Here is a 17,500-nt window from a genome sequence, read left to right on the forward strand (position 1 = left end):
GAGAGAGAGAGAGAGAGAGAGAGAGAGAGAGAGAGACAGACAGACAGACAGACAGAGACAGAGAGAGATAGAGACAGAGACAGAAAGAGAGAGAAAGAGAGAGAGAGAGAGAGAGAGAGAGAGAGAGAGAGAGAGAGAGAGAGAGAGAGAGAGAGAAAGTGGGAGAGGTAGATGGAGAGGCAAGGAAGTATACTCTTATTTTTTGGGAAGCAAAGATGCACTTGTTATTGGGTTGGTGGTGATTGATGACAAGTTGATAGGTTCGTTCATTGCTTTGTTTTTGATAACTGGCAGGTTGCTGAGGATAATCATTTGAAATATTACGATGTTATTCGGACGTAATGCTGCTCGCCACCAGTTTCTCAATTGCATCTTCACCTCAACATAAAAGGGAATGAAATATACCTGATACCTTCATTACATATAACGTCACACAAAATAAACCAATCTCTTCAGAAAATGCTTTACTCGGCCTTCTAAAACAGGACGACGAGACTTGCGAATCACTCAAAAGACGGTTCCCAAACCTCCCCCTTCTGACCCGCAGGTAAAAAGATCGACTGCATCACGGGAGTCGGTTCACCTTCCTTCAAAGACGTGGTGGATAGCTACTGCTTCATCATGGGCACTTTCACGGTGGACAGACTGCACGGGAAGCAAGTGGGGGTCCAAGTGCCCCACCCGGGTGTTGGGCCCCCCGAAGCTGACGACGAACTCACCTTCCACACGTACTACCAGTGGGTCCCCTTCGTGCTTTTTGCGCAGGTAACTCACCTTTTTTTCCCCGATCTGTTTTTCTTTTTCTTTTTTCTTTTCCCTTTTAGTCTCTTTGTATTAAGGCGGAAGTAAGATGTGCTTAGGTTTTAATTAAGAGTCTGCCTCTGGTGTGAATGATATCGGGTGTCGAAGTAGCAAAGAGCATAACGATAAGATATTTACGTTTCATAAAAAAAAGTAATGATAATAATAATAGTGATTAGGCTTTCATGCTAGATACTGTTAGAATAATTTTCTTATCCCCTTTGATTATATTTAAAAAAATCATTATACAGATATCATGAATCACAAATAATGAATCTGTTTACCCAGCACGTTGTTTGAATAATCCAGCTTTTCCTAGAACAGTGTAATCTCCTGCTCTATCTTGTTTTCACGGCCCAATTTAATCCCTCGTGTAGATAAGGAAAATAGTACTAAAACAGAAAGCCTGTATAATGATTTTTGGTTACATAACATCAGTGCCACCTTCTTCTGCCGTACAATTTGAAGAGCAATTCCCAAAGAAATTTACTTCCTTTGAACTATCCAAAATGATAAGTTCATCCCTCTTTTATCTTTTATGATATTTAAAAAGATACTTTCATCTATTTTTTTTTACCTTTAATAATATGCAAAAAGATAATTGTACCTATTTTTGGGCAATCAACCAATAATTTTTCCTGAAAGAGATTTCAATCTAACCGATTTTTTTTCACAAGACAAAATTTGAGACTATTTGTCCCTCTTAATAAATAGCGTTCTAGCGTTGGTATTTGGTATCTTGTGCTTTTACATGCTGTCCAAATATTGTGTTTGTCTTCGCACAATGATAATGATAATGGTAATATTGATAATGATAATAATGATGATGATAACAGAAGACTAATAACAATTATCATTATGATAATAACAATAATGATAACAATAATGATGACAATAATGATAATAATGAAAATAATAATAATAATAATCATTATAATAATGAAAATAATAATAATAATAATGATAATGACAACAACAATAATAGCGATAATAATGAAGATAATCATAATGATAATAACACTGACAACAACACACATGATGATAATGATAATTTGATCTGCAGAGCCTGCTGTTCTACGCGCCGCACTGGCTGTGGAAGCAGTGGGAGGGCGGCCTCTTCAAGAGCGTCATCCAAGACCTCTCCGTCAGGGACTACCTCGGCAGGGAGATGAAGCCGTACTTCAGCCGAGACGAAAGGTGGGCTTCCGGTCCAGCCTCGAGGAGATAGATATTGGTGTCTTTGTTCATCTTTCTTCTTCTGCTTCTGACTTTTCCTTAGTAGAGGGAGGTTATAAATCTTGGTTATTCTCATTTTCTTCTTCTTCTACTTCCTCCCTGTGTATTTATATTTTTATTATTTTCATTATCATAATCGTCATTGTTATCATTATCATTGAGATATCATCGTTATTCTCTCTTTTCTTTTACTCTCCCTATGTATCCTTAGCCTTTCTTATTTTCACAATCAAAATCATCATTACCATCATCATCACCGTCTCATTATTCTCCTCATCATTATCATCATCCTTATCATCACTGTCATCCATTACTCGAGTTGTATACAGACAAAACCTTTCGCTCTGCCAATACTTGCTACTAAATACGGTATATCTTATTTATCACTCCTTATCACGTGTTCCTCGAATGCACAGGAAATTTCTTCTTCATTTCTATCATGATTGTTCGAACCCAGAATGATATAAATTATCATATCAATACCGATACTCGTTATCATTTTAATTCTTCCTTCCTCATCATCCTCCGTCACATCATATCGTTTATTCATTTCCTCCCACATATAAACAAATGACAAAAGCCAAAATGTTCATCATTAAACTAGATTATTAAACTCAAGTAAGATTAAACGCACATAAATAAACCCAATCAAAACCAAAACACACATAGACAAACCCCAGCTAAACCCACCCACCACTAAAAACACGTAAACCCAAAAACGTACATCAGTTACCCTCTCCCCAAAACACACACACACACACACACACACACACACACACACACACACACACACACACACACACACACACACACACACACACACACACAAACAAACAACCCCAACCAAAAAACCCTCAAAGGCATATAAACACCCCCCCCCCTCCCACCCCACCCCATCCCTCCGACCCACCTAACGCCGCCCACGCACAGGTACAAAGCGCTGTCCGCCTACCTCTTGAACCACATGGACCAGCACAAGCGATGGGCGCTCCGATTCTTCTTCTGCGAGGCCCTCAACTTGGTGGTCGTGTTGTCGACGCTCTTCTTCACCGACTGGTTCCTCGGCGGAGAGTTCCTCACGTACGGAACCAGTGTGAGTTGCACGGGGCTGCGCTTGGGCTGCGCTTGGGCTGCGCTTGTGGCGATGCTGCATATGCATTTGTGTGATAGTGATAATGGTGGTAATAAATAGGAAAAAGGCAATTAAAATTACAGCAAGTACTACTGCTGCTACTACGACTACTACTAGTTATAATGATAATGATAATGTTGATAATGATGATAATGATAATAATAATGACGATACCAGTGATAGTAATTATAACAAGATTATATAACAAAGATGATAATAATAGTTATAATGATCATCATAATAACAACAGTGAAATACTCACCTACGAGTATTGCATTGCTATAACCCTTCGTCCCTCAGCAAATGAGTCCCTTCCAAGCCCCTCCCCCCCCCTTTCCGCAGGTGATTCAGGTGGCGGGCCTGGACCCCGAGAACCGAACGGACCCGATGGCCTTCGTGTTCCCTCGGGTGGCCAAGTGCACCTTCAGGAGCTTCGGCAGTTCGGGCACCATCCAGATCCGTGACGTCATGTGCCTCATCGCCACCAACATCATCAATGAGAAGGTATGAGTTACGAGGAGGAGGGAGCAGGGAGGGGTTGGCTGGGATGAGGGACATTGGACATAGACATACGTCTATGCGTGTGTCTTTGTGTAGGTGTGTTGAGAGAGGGAGGGAGAGAGCGAGTGAGTGTGTGTGTGTGTTGTGTTTGTGTCTGTATGTGTGTGTGTGTGTGTGTGTTTGTGTGTGTGTGTGTGTGTGTGTGTGTGTGTGTTGTGTGTGTGTTTACTTGTGTGTGTGTGCTTACCGTACATACACGATCTTGAGAGTGGAATTCTCCACGTGGTAGCGAGACCCTACCCACAGCCTCTAAACCTTCTTCGCCACAGATCTACCTGTTCCTGTGGGTGTGGCTGGTCAGCCTGACGGCGCTGACGGGGCTCTGGGTGGTCTACCGGATCCTAGTTATTCTTTTACCGTTTCTTAGAAAGGCTGTCCTGAAGGTAGTGTTGTTGTTTTTTCTCTCTCGAAATTAAGTGCTACTCACGTTATGCTTTTTTCTTCATTTTTAGATAAATTTGCGAGATATCCATATATTTTGCAGTTGGAATATTTTATTCTGTAATTTTTTGGTAATATTTATTGCTTATTATCACTATCATCATATGTTCGGACATCCTCTAATGTGTATACATGTCTTCTTTATATATATATATATATATATATATATATATATATATATATATATATATATATATATATACATATATTAGATGGATATATAGATAGACAGATAGATAGGTAGATGTAAATACCATATAGGTGTACAAATAGATATACATTTCCTCCCAATACCAACGAACACCACGACCTGTAACTAACCATCCCCCTCCCCCTTCTCCCTCCCCCTACCCGCCGTGCGTCCTCCTGCAGATGTACGTGAAGAAGTCCTTCTACGGCGACGTCTCGGCGATCATGAAGGAGACGTCTCTGAGCGAGTGGTTTCTGCTCGTGAGTCTCGGCAAGAACATGGAAGTGACGGTCTTCAGCGAGTTCTTGAGATACTTCGCCAATGAGCAGACATACTCTACGGACACGATACCCATGGATGAATACGAGAAGGAGAGAATATCGCGTTGAGAGAAAGTTTGAGAGAGAGGGAGAGAGCGGGAGGGGGGGGGGCGGAAAGAGAGAGGGGGTAGAGAGAGAGAGGGAGGTTGGAAAGAGAGAAGGGGGAGAGAGAAAAAAAAGAGAGAAAGAAGGATTAAGCAAGAGAGAGAGAGAGAGAGAGAGAGAGAGAGAGAGAGAGAGAGAGAAAGAGAGAGAGAGAGAGATAACGCAAGGGAATCATACATAATTAGAAATATGTCTACAAGTAGAAAAAAAAAACTTTTATACCCATTTTCAAGACATGTAATAAAGAGAAGAATAAAGTCATTCCAAAGACAAAAAAAACAAAACCTTTTTTCTTAATCGACCCAAATACCCAACCCTCCATAATATCCATACACCAAAATATTATCGTTTTCAAAATATAACACGAAATAACGATCTACATCCAAAATAAACTCTCACATCTTACGAGAGATTAATAACAATCTCGTAACGACTGATACCAAACGTTATCAGCTGTTGACAGAGGACCTGATAACCGCCAGAAGGTCCTTCACGTAACGACAATGCGCTGTTATCACTGCATCACTGATAACGCGCCAGCCTGAACTTTATATTAAAAAACTCCCCGATGAGATAATGAACTATTTTCTAAAAGATGTGGAAATCCCATAATATCTTTTGTGAGTCATTTGAGGTATATGTTACAGGCTAAAGTGATGAGTGGGATTGGCTGTTCCTGTTCTCATAGGCTGAATGTATTGATAGATAGACTGACAGATGGAATAGATAGATTCGTAGATTGATAGACTGATGGGTTGATAGATAGATAGATAGATAGATAGATTGGTATATTGATGAATTGATGCTTTTTTGTAGTTGGATTGATAGAGAGAGAGATAGATGGATAGTCAGACAAGCAAATGGAACAATGGTTAAACTTTAACGCATTGCAATGTATGCAATGATGATGCAATCTAATTTTGTATATATATCTTTCGCTCGCCGACCTGGAATAAAATCGATCAAATACTTTGAGTATACTAAAACATGGTGGATAATTTAGATCATATTTATGACTGTTTATGTTATTATCTTTTTACGCTCGCGAATGGTTATGAGACATATATATTGGTAAAAGAAGAATTATGTTTATGTGTGTGTGTGTGTGCATATATATATATATAATATATATATATATATATATATATTATATATATATATATATATATATATATAACACGCATATATAATATATATATATATATATATATATATATATATATATATATATAATATATAGACAGAGAGGAGACACACAGAGAGAGACAGACACATACATAAATCTTTCTCTCTCTCTCTGGTCTCATCTCTCTCTCTCTCTATATATATATATATATATATATATATATATATATATATATATATATATATATATATAATATACACATATATATATATCTCTTATATATTATATATATATATATATATATATATAATATATATATATATATTATATATATATATATATATATATATATTATATATATATATATGTGTGTGTGTGTGTGTGTGTGTGTGTGTGTGTGTGTGTGTGTGTGTGTGTGTGTGTGTTTGTGTGTGTATGTGTGTGCGTGTGGATAGATAGATATACATGAATATAAATAAATAGATTTATGGACAAATATATGAATAAGAATACATAAAAATCCTTTAAAAATCTTTATTGACTGACATACAACTAAACACAAACGAAAAGACAATACAAAAACTCCAACCCGGCCCTCTCCTTTATACACCCCCACCCGCCAACCCAATACACCTCCGCCCACCGACCCACGCCCACACACACACCCACCCTTCTAGCTGGGAGGCAGCGTTGGGTAGATCCTCTCAGCGGGCGGCGCAGTGGGGTCTCTCGGCCGGTACGTCCCCATGCTCGGGGCGCTTGCCAAGTAGCGATGTCCTGCCTCCGTGATGCCGTGAAGGACGTCCTTGAAGGCGATGGGATCCAGGTTGCGTCCTATGGCTTCCAGGAGGCAGAAGTCCCCTGAGTGCATGCCCCGCACCACCTGCTCGGCCCTGGGGGAGAGCTTGCCCTTGAGGTGGCTCTCCAGCAGGCGGAGGCGCAGAAGGGGGCTGTACAGGACCAACAGCTGCCAGATCAGCTGTGGGAGGTACGGGACGGGACATGTTAGGGCGTCTTTTGCGCTTTTTCTAAATGTAAATGTAAATGTTTATATATTTGGTATATTGCCAGTGTGTTTTGCAATTGTTGATGAAGCAGGCGTTGTTACTGTTAGTATTAATTATATGATCATCAGGATCCATTGTCATTATCATGATTAATTTTAGTATCATCGTGATCGATATACTTATTGGTATGACTATCATCATATAATCAATCAACACCACCACCATCACATCATTTATCAGTATCATCATTATATCATCTTACCATTACTATCATCATTATAATAACACATACATAAACAAGACCAACAAACATAAACACCATATAAAAAAAAAAATAAAAAAAATCCCCCAAAACAATCCTCACCTGAATGGCCGTGAGCGTGACGAGAACAACGAACCAAAACCACATGACGAGGAACACCTTCTCGTTGACGATGTTCTGCGGGAGGACGCACAGGAAGTCCAGCTTCTTGATGTCTCCCGAATCGCCGAACTGGTGGAACGTGCACTTGGCCAGGCGAGGGAACGTCTCGTAGAGGGCGTCCGATCGGTTCTTGTCGTCGGAAAACAGGAATTGGATGACCTGGAACGAGATGGTGTGTGTGGAGGTCACTTCATGTCGGAGACGAAAGTGTAAACGTGGGATATCACTGACTGCGGGGGTGAGGGAGGAAGTGTAAAAGTGTACTACTGACTACGGGAGTGAGGGAGAGAGATAAAGAGTAAACTAGTATTCTTTTGCTAATCGTGAATAAATACGGTATTTTTTTTTCGAATAGTCTCGTTTATACACGAAGTAAGGAAGGAGGGATACATGAGAAAATCGAGGAGTAGAAGGGATAAAAGAGGAAGGCGAGAAGGAGAGAAATGGGGGAAGGAGGTTGAGGTCAGGAAAGAAAAATAGAGGAGGAATAAGAGAAGGAAGAGCAGGCGGAGAGAGAAGAGGAGGCAGAACTAGAGAAGAAGAAGCAGCAGGGGGAAAGGAGGAAAAAAGAGGAAGAGGGAAAAAAGGAGGTGGAGAAGTGGGAATATCTAGATAAAAAATAAAAAAGTGGAAAAACGAAAGAGAAATATATTAAAAGAAACCGGCAAACACCGTTACCTTCGTCCCATAATCCATGAAGAACCCGCCTAAGAAACGGTCCATGAGGAACATCTGGCCCAAGACATTGGCGAAGTTAAGAGCTTCACAGCCGAGGTAGCCAAAAGCATACTTATTGTTCAAGCCCCACGATTCAGAGAGATATCTGGAGAGAGAGAAAAAATAGATAAATATAATTAAATGAAATAAAGCATTCCCGTGACCGAACAAAGAACACACAATCAAAAGATTATATCTTCTGCATAACACCCTTTTTTGTTTTACATAAACCAGGTCTTAGAACACTTACTCGATGATATTCTTCTTCTTCTGATCTTCATCTTCATCGAAGAGACTCTTGTTGAGGCCCTGCAGGAGCTGGTCCACTTGCTTCCCTTCGTAGGACTTCCAGACCAGGTGAGGGAGGTAGAAGAGAATTCCCTGGAAGCCAAGGCCGGTAAAAATTCACTTGGAAACTTTACACGTGTCCAGATTAGGTTTTATATTAGGTTCTAAAATCATTTTGACCATCACTTGATTGGTAGAGTAGTCATTTTCATCCCATTCGGCATATGATTTTCACTACATGAAAGAACCTTCCTACTTGTAACATTTCCGACATCTTTCCATAGTACTTACGTATCAATCAAAACGAGTTAAAGCAATTAAACTCACCTGTAGAAAGAGGACATGAGGAACCCACTGGTAATATCCATGGATTCTTTTTTCATGGATCTCAGGAAAGTAAGTGCCGATACCTTTGGTCCCAGCTAGATAAGAGAGGATAGCATTAACACAGGAAGCGTTATCGTATGTGGATGTGCGTGTGTTGTGTGTGTGTATGTGTGTGTGTGTGTGTGTGTGTGGTAGAGTGATCATGTGCGTTTTTTTTTTTTTTTTTTTTAATTATTGTTATCACTGTAATTATTACTGCTTTTATCATCACTATCATTATAGTTATTATTGTTACCAAACTATAATATAATCACTGGCGTTACTGCTGTCGCAAGTCATGCCAAGCTTGGCATCATAGCCACAGCAACTAGCAAAAGGGCCTACAGTGCCACCGCCATTTATCAGCCATTACACAAAAACACACAAGGGTTTCCTCACGCATGGTAGTGTTGATGGTGAAGGTGGACGACACCCAGCAGAAGGTCGTGATGGGCTTGGGGGCTTCCTCGAACCCATCCAGACAAAGGATCGAGTCCCCAACGAAGTCCGCCGCCGTGACGAAGACGCAGGCCAGGAAACAGAAGGCGGCGGTCCAGTGGTAGTGGAAACGGAACACCTGGCTGTCCACGTAGGTGTGGGAGTACCTCACCTTCACCAGGCCTGCGAGCGCCCCCGCCACGCCTAACACCATCCTGAGGGAGACGCGTGTGCAGGGGGGGGTCAGAGGCTTTTGTGAGGAGGAGGTCCGAGAGGGAGGGCGGGTATGTGCTTGTTCGGTGGGATTTGTTTGATGCTCATTATGAAGGATACATGCTATACCTGATGCATTCTAGGACTAAGATATATATATATATATATATATATATATATATATATATATATATATATATATGTGTGTGTGTGTGTGTGTGTGTGTGTGTGTGTGTGTGTGTGTGTGTATATATATATATATATATATATATATATATATATATATATATATATATATATATATGTACATATATATGTATATGTACACACACACACACACACACACATATATATATATATACATATATATATATATATATATATATATATATATATATATATATATACATATATATATATATATTGCTATATGGCACTAGAGTGTTTACTGTAATAATTGCTTGATACGTAAATATACAGTAGATATTAGATCAAAGTCTAAGGCTGCAAACGTGTGATACTAAGAGAATATTTTGTTCAAACAAAAAAAGGATTTGTCATTTCATGGACGCGTAGGTCAGGGAATAAGCCATATATAATGGAGACTTAATGATGTACATTGATCATATTTGTATAACCCATAGCTAATGGAGGTTTCCATTATCTCTGAGAGTACAAAAAAGAAGAGTGTTATTCCCCAACGAGCCCTTTTTATATTCATTTTCCATTTTCACGCCTCACTCTAATTCGCGGCGCAGTTGAGTATCGTATTCGAAGCAAATGAAAGCTATATACTTCACGCGACAAGAAGACTCTCGAGGAAGATGTCAAGTGATCTTTAGCCATGTAATTATTCGCGGTTGAAAACACTTCCCTAACGAGTCCCACAAGAGAAACATAACCCTGTTGTTCCACTGATCATTAACATTGAAATTCAGTGACATAAATGTTGCTAACTGATGAACAGACAAACAAAGGTAAGGTTAAATGGAAGCAAGGCTACGATTAACGATTCCGCGAAGATATTGGCCGAGTAGCCATCCGATCCGATCTGGAAACGTCACACCGAACGTCAAGCGTCCGTCCGTCCGTTCAGTATTCAAGATTCTTCACTCGACATCCGATCGGACTTGACTATCGTCTTGGTCTTGGTATTATTATCATTCTACATTCCCCTATCTTATTCCATTCATGTTCGTCGCCTCCATCACCGGCTGGGGTATCGCAGGCCTTCCACTCACCTGAAGATTCGCCGAGAAACAACTCGATGATTCGGAACAAAATGCAATCGAGGCGAGAAACCTCTCACTATCACTCCGTGCGTCTCTTGGCTAGTCGTTGGTCAGCGCGGCACTGGCACTCCTTGGCACTCATGCTGAGCTTCCTACGCTCCCCACCCCCCCTCCTTTTCATCCTTTCCCCCCCTCCCCCCTCGAGCTTACACATGACGTCGTATTTTCAAAGAATTAAAAAAGTGACTTCGAAGCAATACCCGAAACTAGACTCGAAGTTTCAAATTAACGTTCCAGGCGGTGGTAACTGGAAGGTATATGTATTTATTATTTGAATATTCTTGACCTTTTTTTTCATTGTCATCGTTATATCTGTATTAAAAACGAGTCTTTGGCGTTGGTATTACCGACAACCAGCGTCATGACGCCATGTCCGGTGTGACAGAGCTGGTCTTTCCCTCAGTATCCTGTCAGTATCCCACCTACCCCCCTTACCCTCCAACCCATTCCCACCTTCTATCCTGATATCTCTTAATTCGCTTATTGATAATCCCCATAAGTATTTATGTCACTGCTATGACATTGGATCCCCTCGTAAACAAAGCTATCGCTATCTTTCCTCAACAGATGTCTACCTTATTTTGCCTTGTGTGTCGATGTGTCTGCAGTTCAATGCGCGTTTCAAAATACGTCCAGGTTTTTACGCCCTTCGGAATTACTCCATTTTTCAGTGTATTTCAAAATTGCCAAGATTGGTCGCCTTGTTTCAGAATCCTTTCGGATTTACGCTTCAAAATTGCTCCATGTTGCCACGACCTCCAGAATTCCCTCGTTTCTACGCGTTTCAGAACCCCCATCCTCTCTTTTATTTCAACGCTTTTCAGAATCTTACCCCCATACTTCTACGCTTTCCAGACCCCCCCCCCCCACACACACACAATATTTGTACCCCTATTTTTATATGTTGCACAATCAACCCCCTATAATTTTACACGTTCCAGAATCCCGCCTTATTTCTACGCTTTAGAATATTCTACAAAATGCCTATACACTTCCATAAACCCCTATTTCTACACGTTCCAGAATTCTTCCATCTTTTCCTTCTACCCCCGCCATAATCCATCCAGAATATATCCTTCTCCGCCATATTCCTCCGCGTTCCACCCCCCCCCCCCTCAGTTCTACGCATTCCAGAATCCTTTCAAGCTCACCCTACCCCAACTTTGTCACGTCCACCGCTCGCCGCTTGTTGTCTCCCGCGCCCGTCATTTCCATCTTCAGGTTGGGAAGATTAATGAGTAACATGAGCTGAATCGGCCAAGGTCTGGAAGCGATAGATAGCGATGTTCCGTGCTCTTTCGGGAACAAAAACGGAATTGTGCGGCACTCTTTATGCTACTACTACTACTACTACTACTCTTTCTCTCTCTCTCTCTCTCTCTCTCTCTCTCTCTCTCTCTCTCTCTCTCTCTCTCTCTCTCTCTCTCTCTCTCTCTCTATTTGTCTCTATATCTATTAATCTGTCTAACAATATGTCTGCTAATCTGTACGTCATTTTTATCAATCTATCAGTTATTATCTACATATCCATGTATGTAGATAAATAGACCTATAAATAGATATACCTAATTGCCTTACTTATTATACCCATGCACCTGCCTCTCAGTACGTCTACATGTTAGCCTATCTATTCAGCTGTCTATCTGTTTTTGTTTTTTCTCTTCGGCTTCTTATCTTCTATCTATCTATTTTCTTATCTATTTCATCCCCGTCTATTTTTTTATTTTTTTGTATATATGTATATCTGTTTCGGTATCTAATTAACATCATTATTACATTGCTATTAGCATCATCATCATTTTCATCATCTACTATTATTGTTCGCTTTGCCATTGTTGTGGTTCGTATTACTGTTATTATCATAATTATTATCATTATCCTTATCATCATTGTCATGACCATCATTATCATTACCATCATTAATATTATTATCATTACTATTGTTGTTTTTGTTATGTTTTTTCTGATTATTAATATTATCATTATCATTATTGTTGCTTATGATTATTATTACTGTGGTCATTACTTTTATTGTCATGTCATTATAATTAACAATATTGTTATTATTAGTAGTATGTCTATCATAAGTGTTATCATTATCAGCATTATTAATATCATTATCATTATCAGTACCATTATTATAACCATCACCATTAGTATTATCAGCATTATCATTATGATCACCATTATCATCATGGATAATATCATCACCATTATTATTACTGTTGCTGTCAAAATTATCATTACCATTAGTAGTAGTAGCAGTTATTCTAAGTATTCCACACTTAAAAAAAACAATTGATAAAATAGACTTTTGAAACACATAAACATAACCTGCATTTCTTTCATTAAGTTGCTGATATCAATCTCCTTTAACATTTCATATATTAAGGATAAATCTAGATAAATAAAATATACTCATATCATCTTTTTGTCTTTATTAATAAAAAATTAATATACAAAGGCATGCCTATGGTACAAACGGGCATTATTATATCTTACTTAAATTATGTGTCACAGTGTAAAGAAAAATAACGAATGAGCAAGTATTGTTTCATATCACAATCTCTCGCTATCCGACCACGGGTAAAAAAAAAAAAAAAAAAAAAAAAAAAAAAAAAAAAAAAAAAAAAAAAAAAGTTCTCGTTTCACAGAGACATTTTCCCCTAGATCGGCTACAGAAACAAAACCCGCAACACAAGGCCCTCGACGCAAGGAGCTCATCCCTAAACAGCAGTGTCCACCAGGGATTCCATCTGCCTCTTGTAGCTCACGGGGTCGTCATCGTCCACCGTGGGGAAGGGCTTGTAGGAGCCGTTGTTGGCGAGGGCGTCGTCGTGGGCGTTCGTGCAGTTCAGGAGGATGTCCTTGAAGGTGATGGCGTCCAGGTTTTCCGCCAAGATGTCCATCAGGAAGTAATCTCCGAGGGGGAGCTGCCGGAGGCCCTGTTCCACCTTGGGCGTGGTCACGAGCTTGCCACGTTGTTCGATCCACTTGATGCGCGCCAGAGGGCTCGCCATCAGCACGATGCGCCACACCAGCTGTTTGGGGGAGGGGAGGAGATCATTAGAATAGCTGTGCCGTTCTTGTCTGCCTTTGGTTGTTGTTGCCGTTGGGCGTGTTTCCACTCTGCCATCCTCTGTTCGGGAGTTTAATGGTCGATTCATATTTCATTTTGCTACTAACATTATCATCACCATTCCCACCTCTACACAACCCCGGGACTTACATGCATGGCGGTGATGGTGGCCAGGACGATGAACCAGAACCACATCAGGATGAAGACTTTCTCGTTCAGGATGTTCTGAGGAAGGATGCACATCAATTCCCGCGTTACGATGGTGCCCGAAGGTCCGAATTTCTTGAAGCTGCACATCGTCACTCTCGGGAAGGTCGTGACAAAGGGGTCGTACATATCAGCATCACTCATGTCGAAGTTGATGACCTAGAACGAACGAGGAAGGAAGGAAAGGTCAGGTGGGTGAGACATTAGCTGGCGTGTGGGTTGCAGGGAAATACTCCATTTTTGTCCTTTTAATCATCATCCTTTTAAACAACTATGACATTAAAGCCTCCATCTTCACCGCCCTTCTCGTTGCCAAAGTCACCAGAAACTCCCCAGCCTCATATTCACCTTCAACCCGTACTCCATAAATGCTCCGCCGAAGAACCGGTCGAGGAGGAACATCTGCCCGATCACGTTGACGAAATTGAGGGCTTCGCAGACCAGGTAGACGATGGAATAACAACCGTTCCTGCCGTTGGACACCTTCATGTACCTGGAAAGATTTCCGGGTGGGTTAAATAAAGGAGAGTGAGGGTGCCATTTCAATGCCAATTATGCCTGGTCACTCATTAATCGCTTATGGTGATGATGCTGGTTGTAAGAGTGAAGAAGATGATGACCGGTTATTATGGCAGCACTGATGATCGAGATGCAGCAGCATAAAGGTTGCGATCATTTTGATAATATTTATTAACTTACTTTGCGATGTTCTCCTTCTTCTTTTCAGTGTCGTCGCAGATCGAGTTTCTATTGAGACCCTGAAGGAGCGTGTTGGCCATCTTGTTCTCCTTTGCCTTCCACACGAGGTGAGGCAGATAGAAGAGGCAGCCCTTGAGGAGAAAAATGGAAGGGATTAATTCATTTATCTATACATCCTTACTCTTTCTTTCCTTCTTTCTTTATGCCTACATACATGGGAAGCCTAATTACCGGGTTATAAATAAATAATTCCACATCTAATGAAGTTTCATCATCATGAAATTGTAATTCAAACACTAATATCGATACGCATATTTCCACACTCGCAAATTTGCACGCAATAAGATTTGATATTTTTGTCTTACCTGGAAGAACAGGACGAAGGGAACCCACTGGTAATAGGCATGATATGTTTTGGTGTGTTCCTCAGGGTTATACTGACCAACTCCGTGGTATTTATTCCCGTGGTAGAAAGAGGATTCTCCAGCTGAAATGGCGAGGCATAACACAAGTAAGAATATGTGTGAGTATTAAGAGTTGTTTTCTTTTGTGTACGTGATATAAGCATTTTTTTTAAAGAGAGAGAGAGAGAGAGAGAGAGAGAGAGAGATTTGATAACAATAAAAACAACACAAAAAATGGCTACTCACGAGCTGAAATGTTGATGGTAAAGGTGGATTCAACCCAGCAATAAGTATTAATAGGTTTAGCAGCCACGCTCGTGCTATCCAGACACGTGATAGGATTCCCGATGAAGTCCGAAGCGGCAACGAGCAAGCAGGCGAGGTAGCAGAAGGAGGTCGTCCATCTGTAGTGAAGACGGAAGACGCTGCTGTCGATGTTCGTGTGGGCGATGCGGACCTTGACAAGCCCCACTAACGCCCCGAGGACATTGACCACCATCTTGAGTTGACTGAAGGAGAGAGAAAGGGAGAATTCATTTGCAGCCCTTGGAAGCCACGGATAGCCAAGCCACGACGCGTACAAAACACATATAAGATGGAGTAGCACTGTCTTAGAATTACCCCGTCTTGGTTCATCGATGGCAGGGCATTAGACTTCCTCGCTGGTAACAAGTTCTTATTCACAGTTTAAATATTTGAAGCACAATTGAAGGAAAATTTACAAATATAGTAATATAAGTAGCAAAAAGTAATCGCGACCACCCACGCGGAGTAATACTATGTGACTATAGTTCTTTTGATAATAGGGTGTTGTATTATCATTTCCTGACTGACGCTCGTATTGTTCTATATCCTATGGTATCTGTGTTGCTTCATTTGCATTTTGAATCACTTGTTTAATAATCAATAAAAAAAACAAAAAAAGAAATATGCTCTTAGCTTCACTCAACGAACCTCTTTCTTCGTCTGCAAACACTAAGCGGCACAGGAGAAGACCTCCTTATGACAAGACCGAGGCTCTGCACCCTTTTGGTCTAGCGTCTTTGACTCTTCTGGTCCTGGCGTCGCTAGTGCCCGGCCTGTCTATCGGCGGCCGATGACGTCCGAGTTTTCTGGCTAAAAAGCCCACTGCGTTTGTTCGCGCCGAGCCTTTCGAAACTTCTCGCGCGAGGCTTCGAACTTGGAAGGGAAATGTGGTCCGGAAAAAGCAGGAACTGTTTTAGAGGGATAAAGTTGTTGTAATGATAGAAAATAAATGCTTAATATTTATCACAATGGAAATAGCGATGTCTGGCAGTAAACATATGTGCTAGAAAAAGAGTGATATCATATCCGGTGCTAGCAAGGGGCTTTCCTGTGTTAGCGAGAGAGCTCGAGGGAATCAGTGCCACTGTCGTGTTTTTTGGGATTTTCAAACTCGGCCCAGGAGAGGAGCGAAGAAATGCATCGTTGCAACTGTACACCACGGTGTACGCGCACGCACGCACGCACGACTTGCACACACACATACACAGACACACACACACACACACACACACACACACACACACACACACACACACACACACTCCCTAACCCCCACCCCACCTTCTCTATCTCTCTCTCTCTCTCTCTCTCTCTCTCTCTCTCGTTCGCTCGTTATTTGTTCACTATACACACACACAAGCATTTATACTATATCTATATCTATATATCTATCTGTATATATATATATATAGATAGATAGATAGATACACACACACTCTAATTCTTCAACTTCAATCTGATTTGTGTACTTCTCAAGGCCTTTCTTTGTGAGTCCAGGTGTTCCTTTTACAATTGGAATTGTGTATGTCTTCATTTCCTACATTTCCTCCCTTTCATTTGAAGATCTTTGTTCTTGGACAATTTCTCCTCCTCTTTAATGCGCATATATTTTCTCATGTGGTAAACGCACTTCAGTCATAATGTATTTCTTGTCTTTGATGTATTATATCAGATCTGTTATATCCTTTATCCTGTTCTCTGGCATGTCCCTATAGTATAATGGTATTTCTTAGTTCATTTCCTTTAGGTTCTGTTCATACTAGTTATCTGCGGATGGAATTGAATGACATCACTTGAACATCCTTCCAGTGTAAGTACCCTGCGCTGGATTTATTCCTATCTAGCAAGTACTGGATAGTCAGCCATAGTATGACCAATAGTTTCTTCGAATCCATTGCACACCCTACACTCAGGGCCAGTGCCGCCTTCAATGATTGCATTGTGTTATGTTGCTAAGCTCTAAATTTGTTCAGCGGTGATCAGTCCCTCCGCTTCTACTCTTAGTCCAGGGCTCCTAAGCCACTGGTGGAGTCTCTTCTCTTTTAATGTCTGGGTGAAACTGCGGGAGGGTCTGGTCTTCTTGGTAGTCCTTCAACACCACGTTAGTGGTGTTGAAGGGTGGTTCTTCAATTTGTTTTTCTTTTTTTA

The 17,500-nt window shown here is 40.7% G+C and overlaps 3 protein-coding genes across 3 annotated transcripts in view; 1 reads left to right on the plus strand and 2 right to left on the minus strand.

Annotated features, from left to right (window-relative positions):
• LOC122263407 (innexin inx2) overlaps positions 1-4,783 on the plus strand; it is a 5,184-nt gene extending 401 nt beyond the window's left edge. The window contains exons 2-7 of the mRNA XM_043031817.2: positions 548-765; positions 1,865-1,998; positions 2,968-3,130; positions 3,512-3,673; positions 4,000-4,113; positions 4,544-4,783. Of these exons, the coding sequence (XP_042887751.1) occupies positions 548-765; positions 1,865-1,998; positions 2,968-3,130; positions 3,512-3,673; positions 4,000-4,113; positions 4,544-4,750 (998 nt within the window). The 3' untranslated portion in view covers positions 4,751-4,783. The remainder of the gene's footprint in view (positions 1-547; positions 766-1,864; positions 1,999-2,967; positions 3,131-3,511; positions 3,674-3,999; positions 4,114-4,543) is intronic.
• Positions 4,784-6,431: 1,648 nt separating this feature from the next.
• LOC122263405 (innexin inx3) lies at positions 6,432-10,709 on the minus strand. Its single transcript, XM_043031815.2, has 7 exons — positions 10,607-10,709; positions 9,114-9,367; positions 8,676-8,770; positions 8,311-8,441; positions 8,022-8,166; positions 7,284-7,502; positions 6,432-6,891 (listed from the first exon to the last, which is right to left on the minus strand). The coding sequence occupies exons 2-7, from the start codon at positions 9,364-9,366 to the stop codon at positions 6,586-6,588; spliced, it is 1,149 nt and encodes a 382-aa protein (XP_042887749.2). The 5' UTR covers position 9,367; positions 10,607-10,709; the 3' UTR covers positions 6,432-6,585.
• Positions 10,710-13,080: 2,371 nt separating this feature from the next.
• Positions 13,081-16,089, minus strand: LOC122263403 (innexin inx3). Its single transcript, XM_043031812.2, has 7 exons — positions 16,001-16,089; positions 15,293-15,555; positions 15,008-15,129; positions 14,643-14,773; positions 14,292-14,436; positions 13,887-14,102; positions 13,081-13,698 (listed from the first exon to the last, which is right to left on the minus strand). The coding sequence occupies exons 2-7, from the start codon at positions 15,543-15,545 to the stop codon at positions 13,384-13,386; spliced, it is 1,182 nt and encodes a 393-aa protein (XP_042887746.1). The 5' UTR covers positions 15,546-15,555; positions 16,001-16,089; the 3' UTR covers positions 13,081-13,383.
• Positions 16,090-17,500: the final 1,411 nt, after the last annotated feature.

The sequence above is a fragment of the Penaeus japonicus genome, unplaced genomic scaffold (assembly GCF_977035675.1).
Source record: "Penaeus japonicus unplaced genomic scaffold, GWHDUDI00000001_assembly GWHDUDI00000003, whole genome shotgun sequence".
Taxonomy (NCBI): Eukaryota; Metazoa; Arthropoda; class Malacostraca; order Decapoda; family Penaeidae; genus Penaeus; species Penaeus japonicus.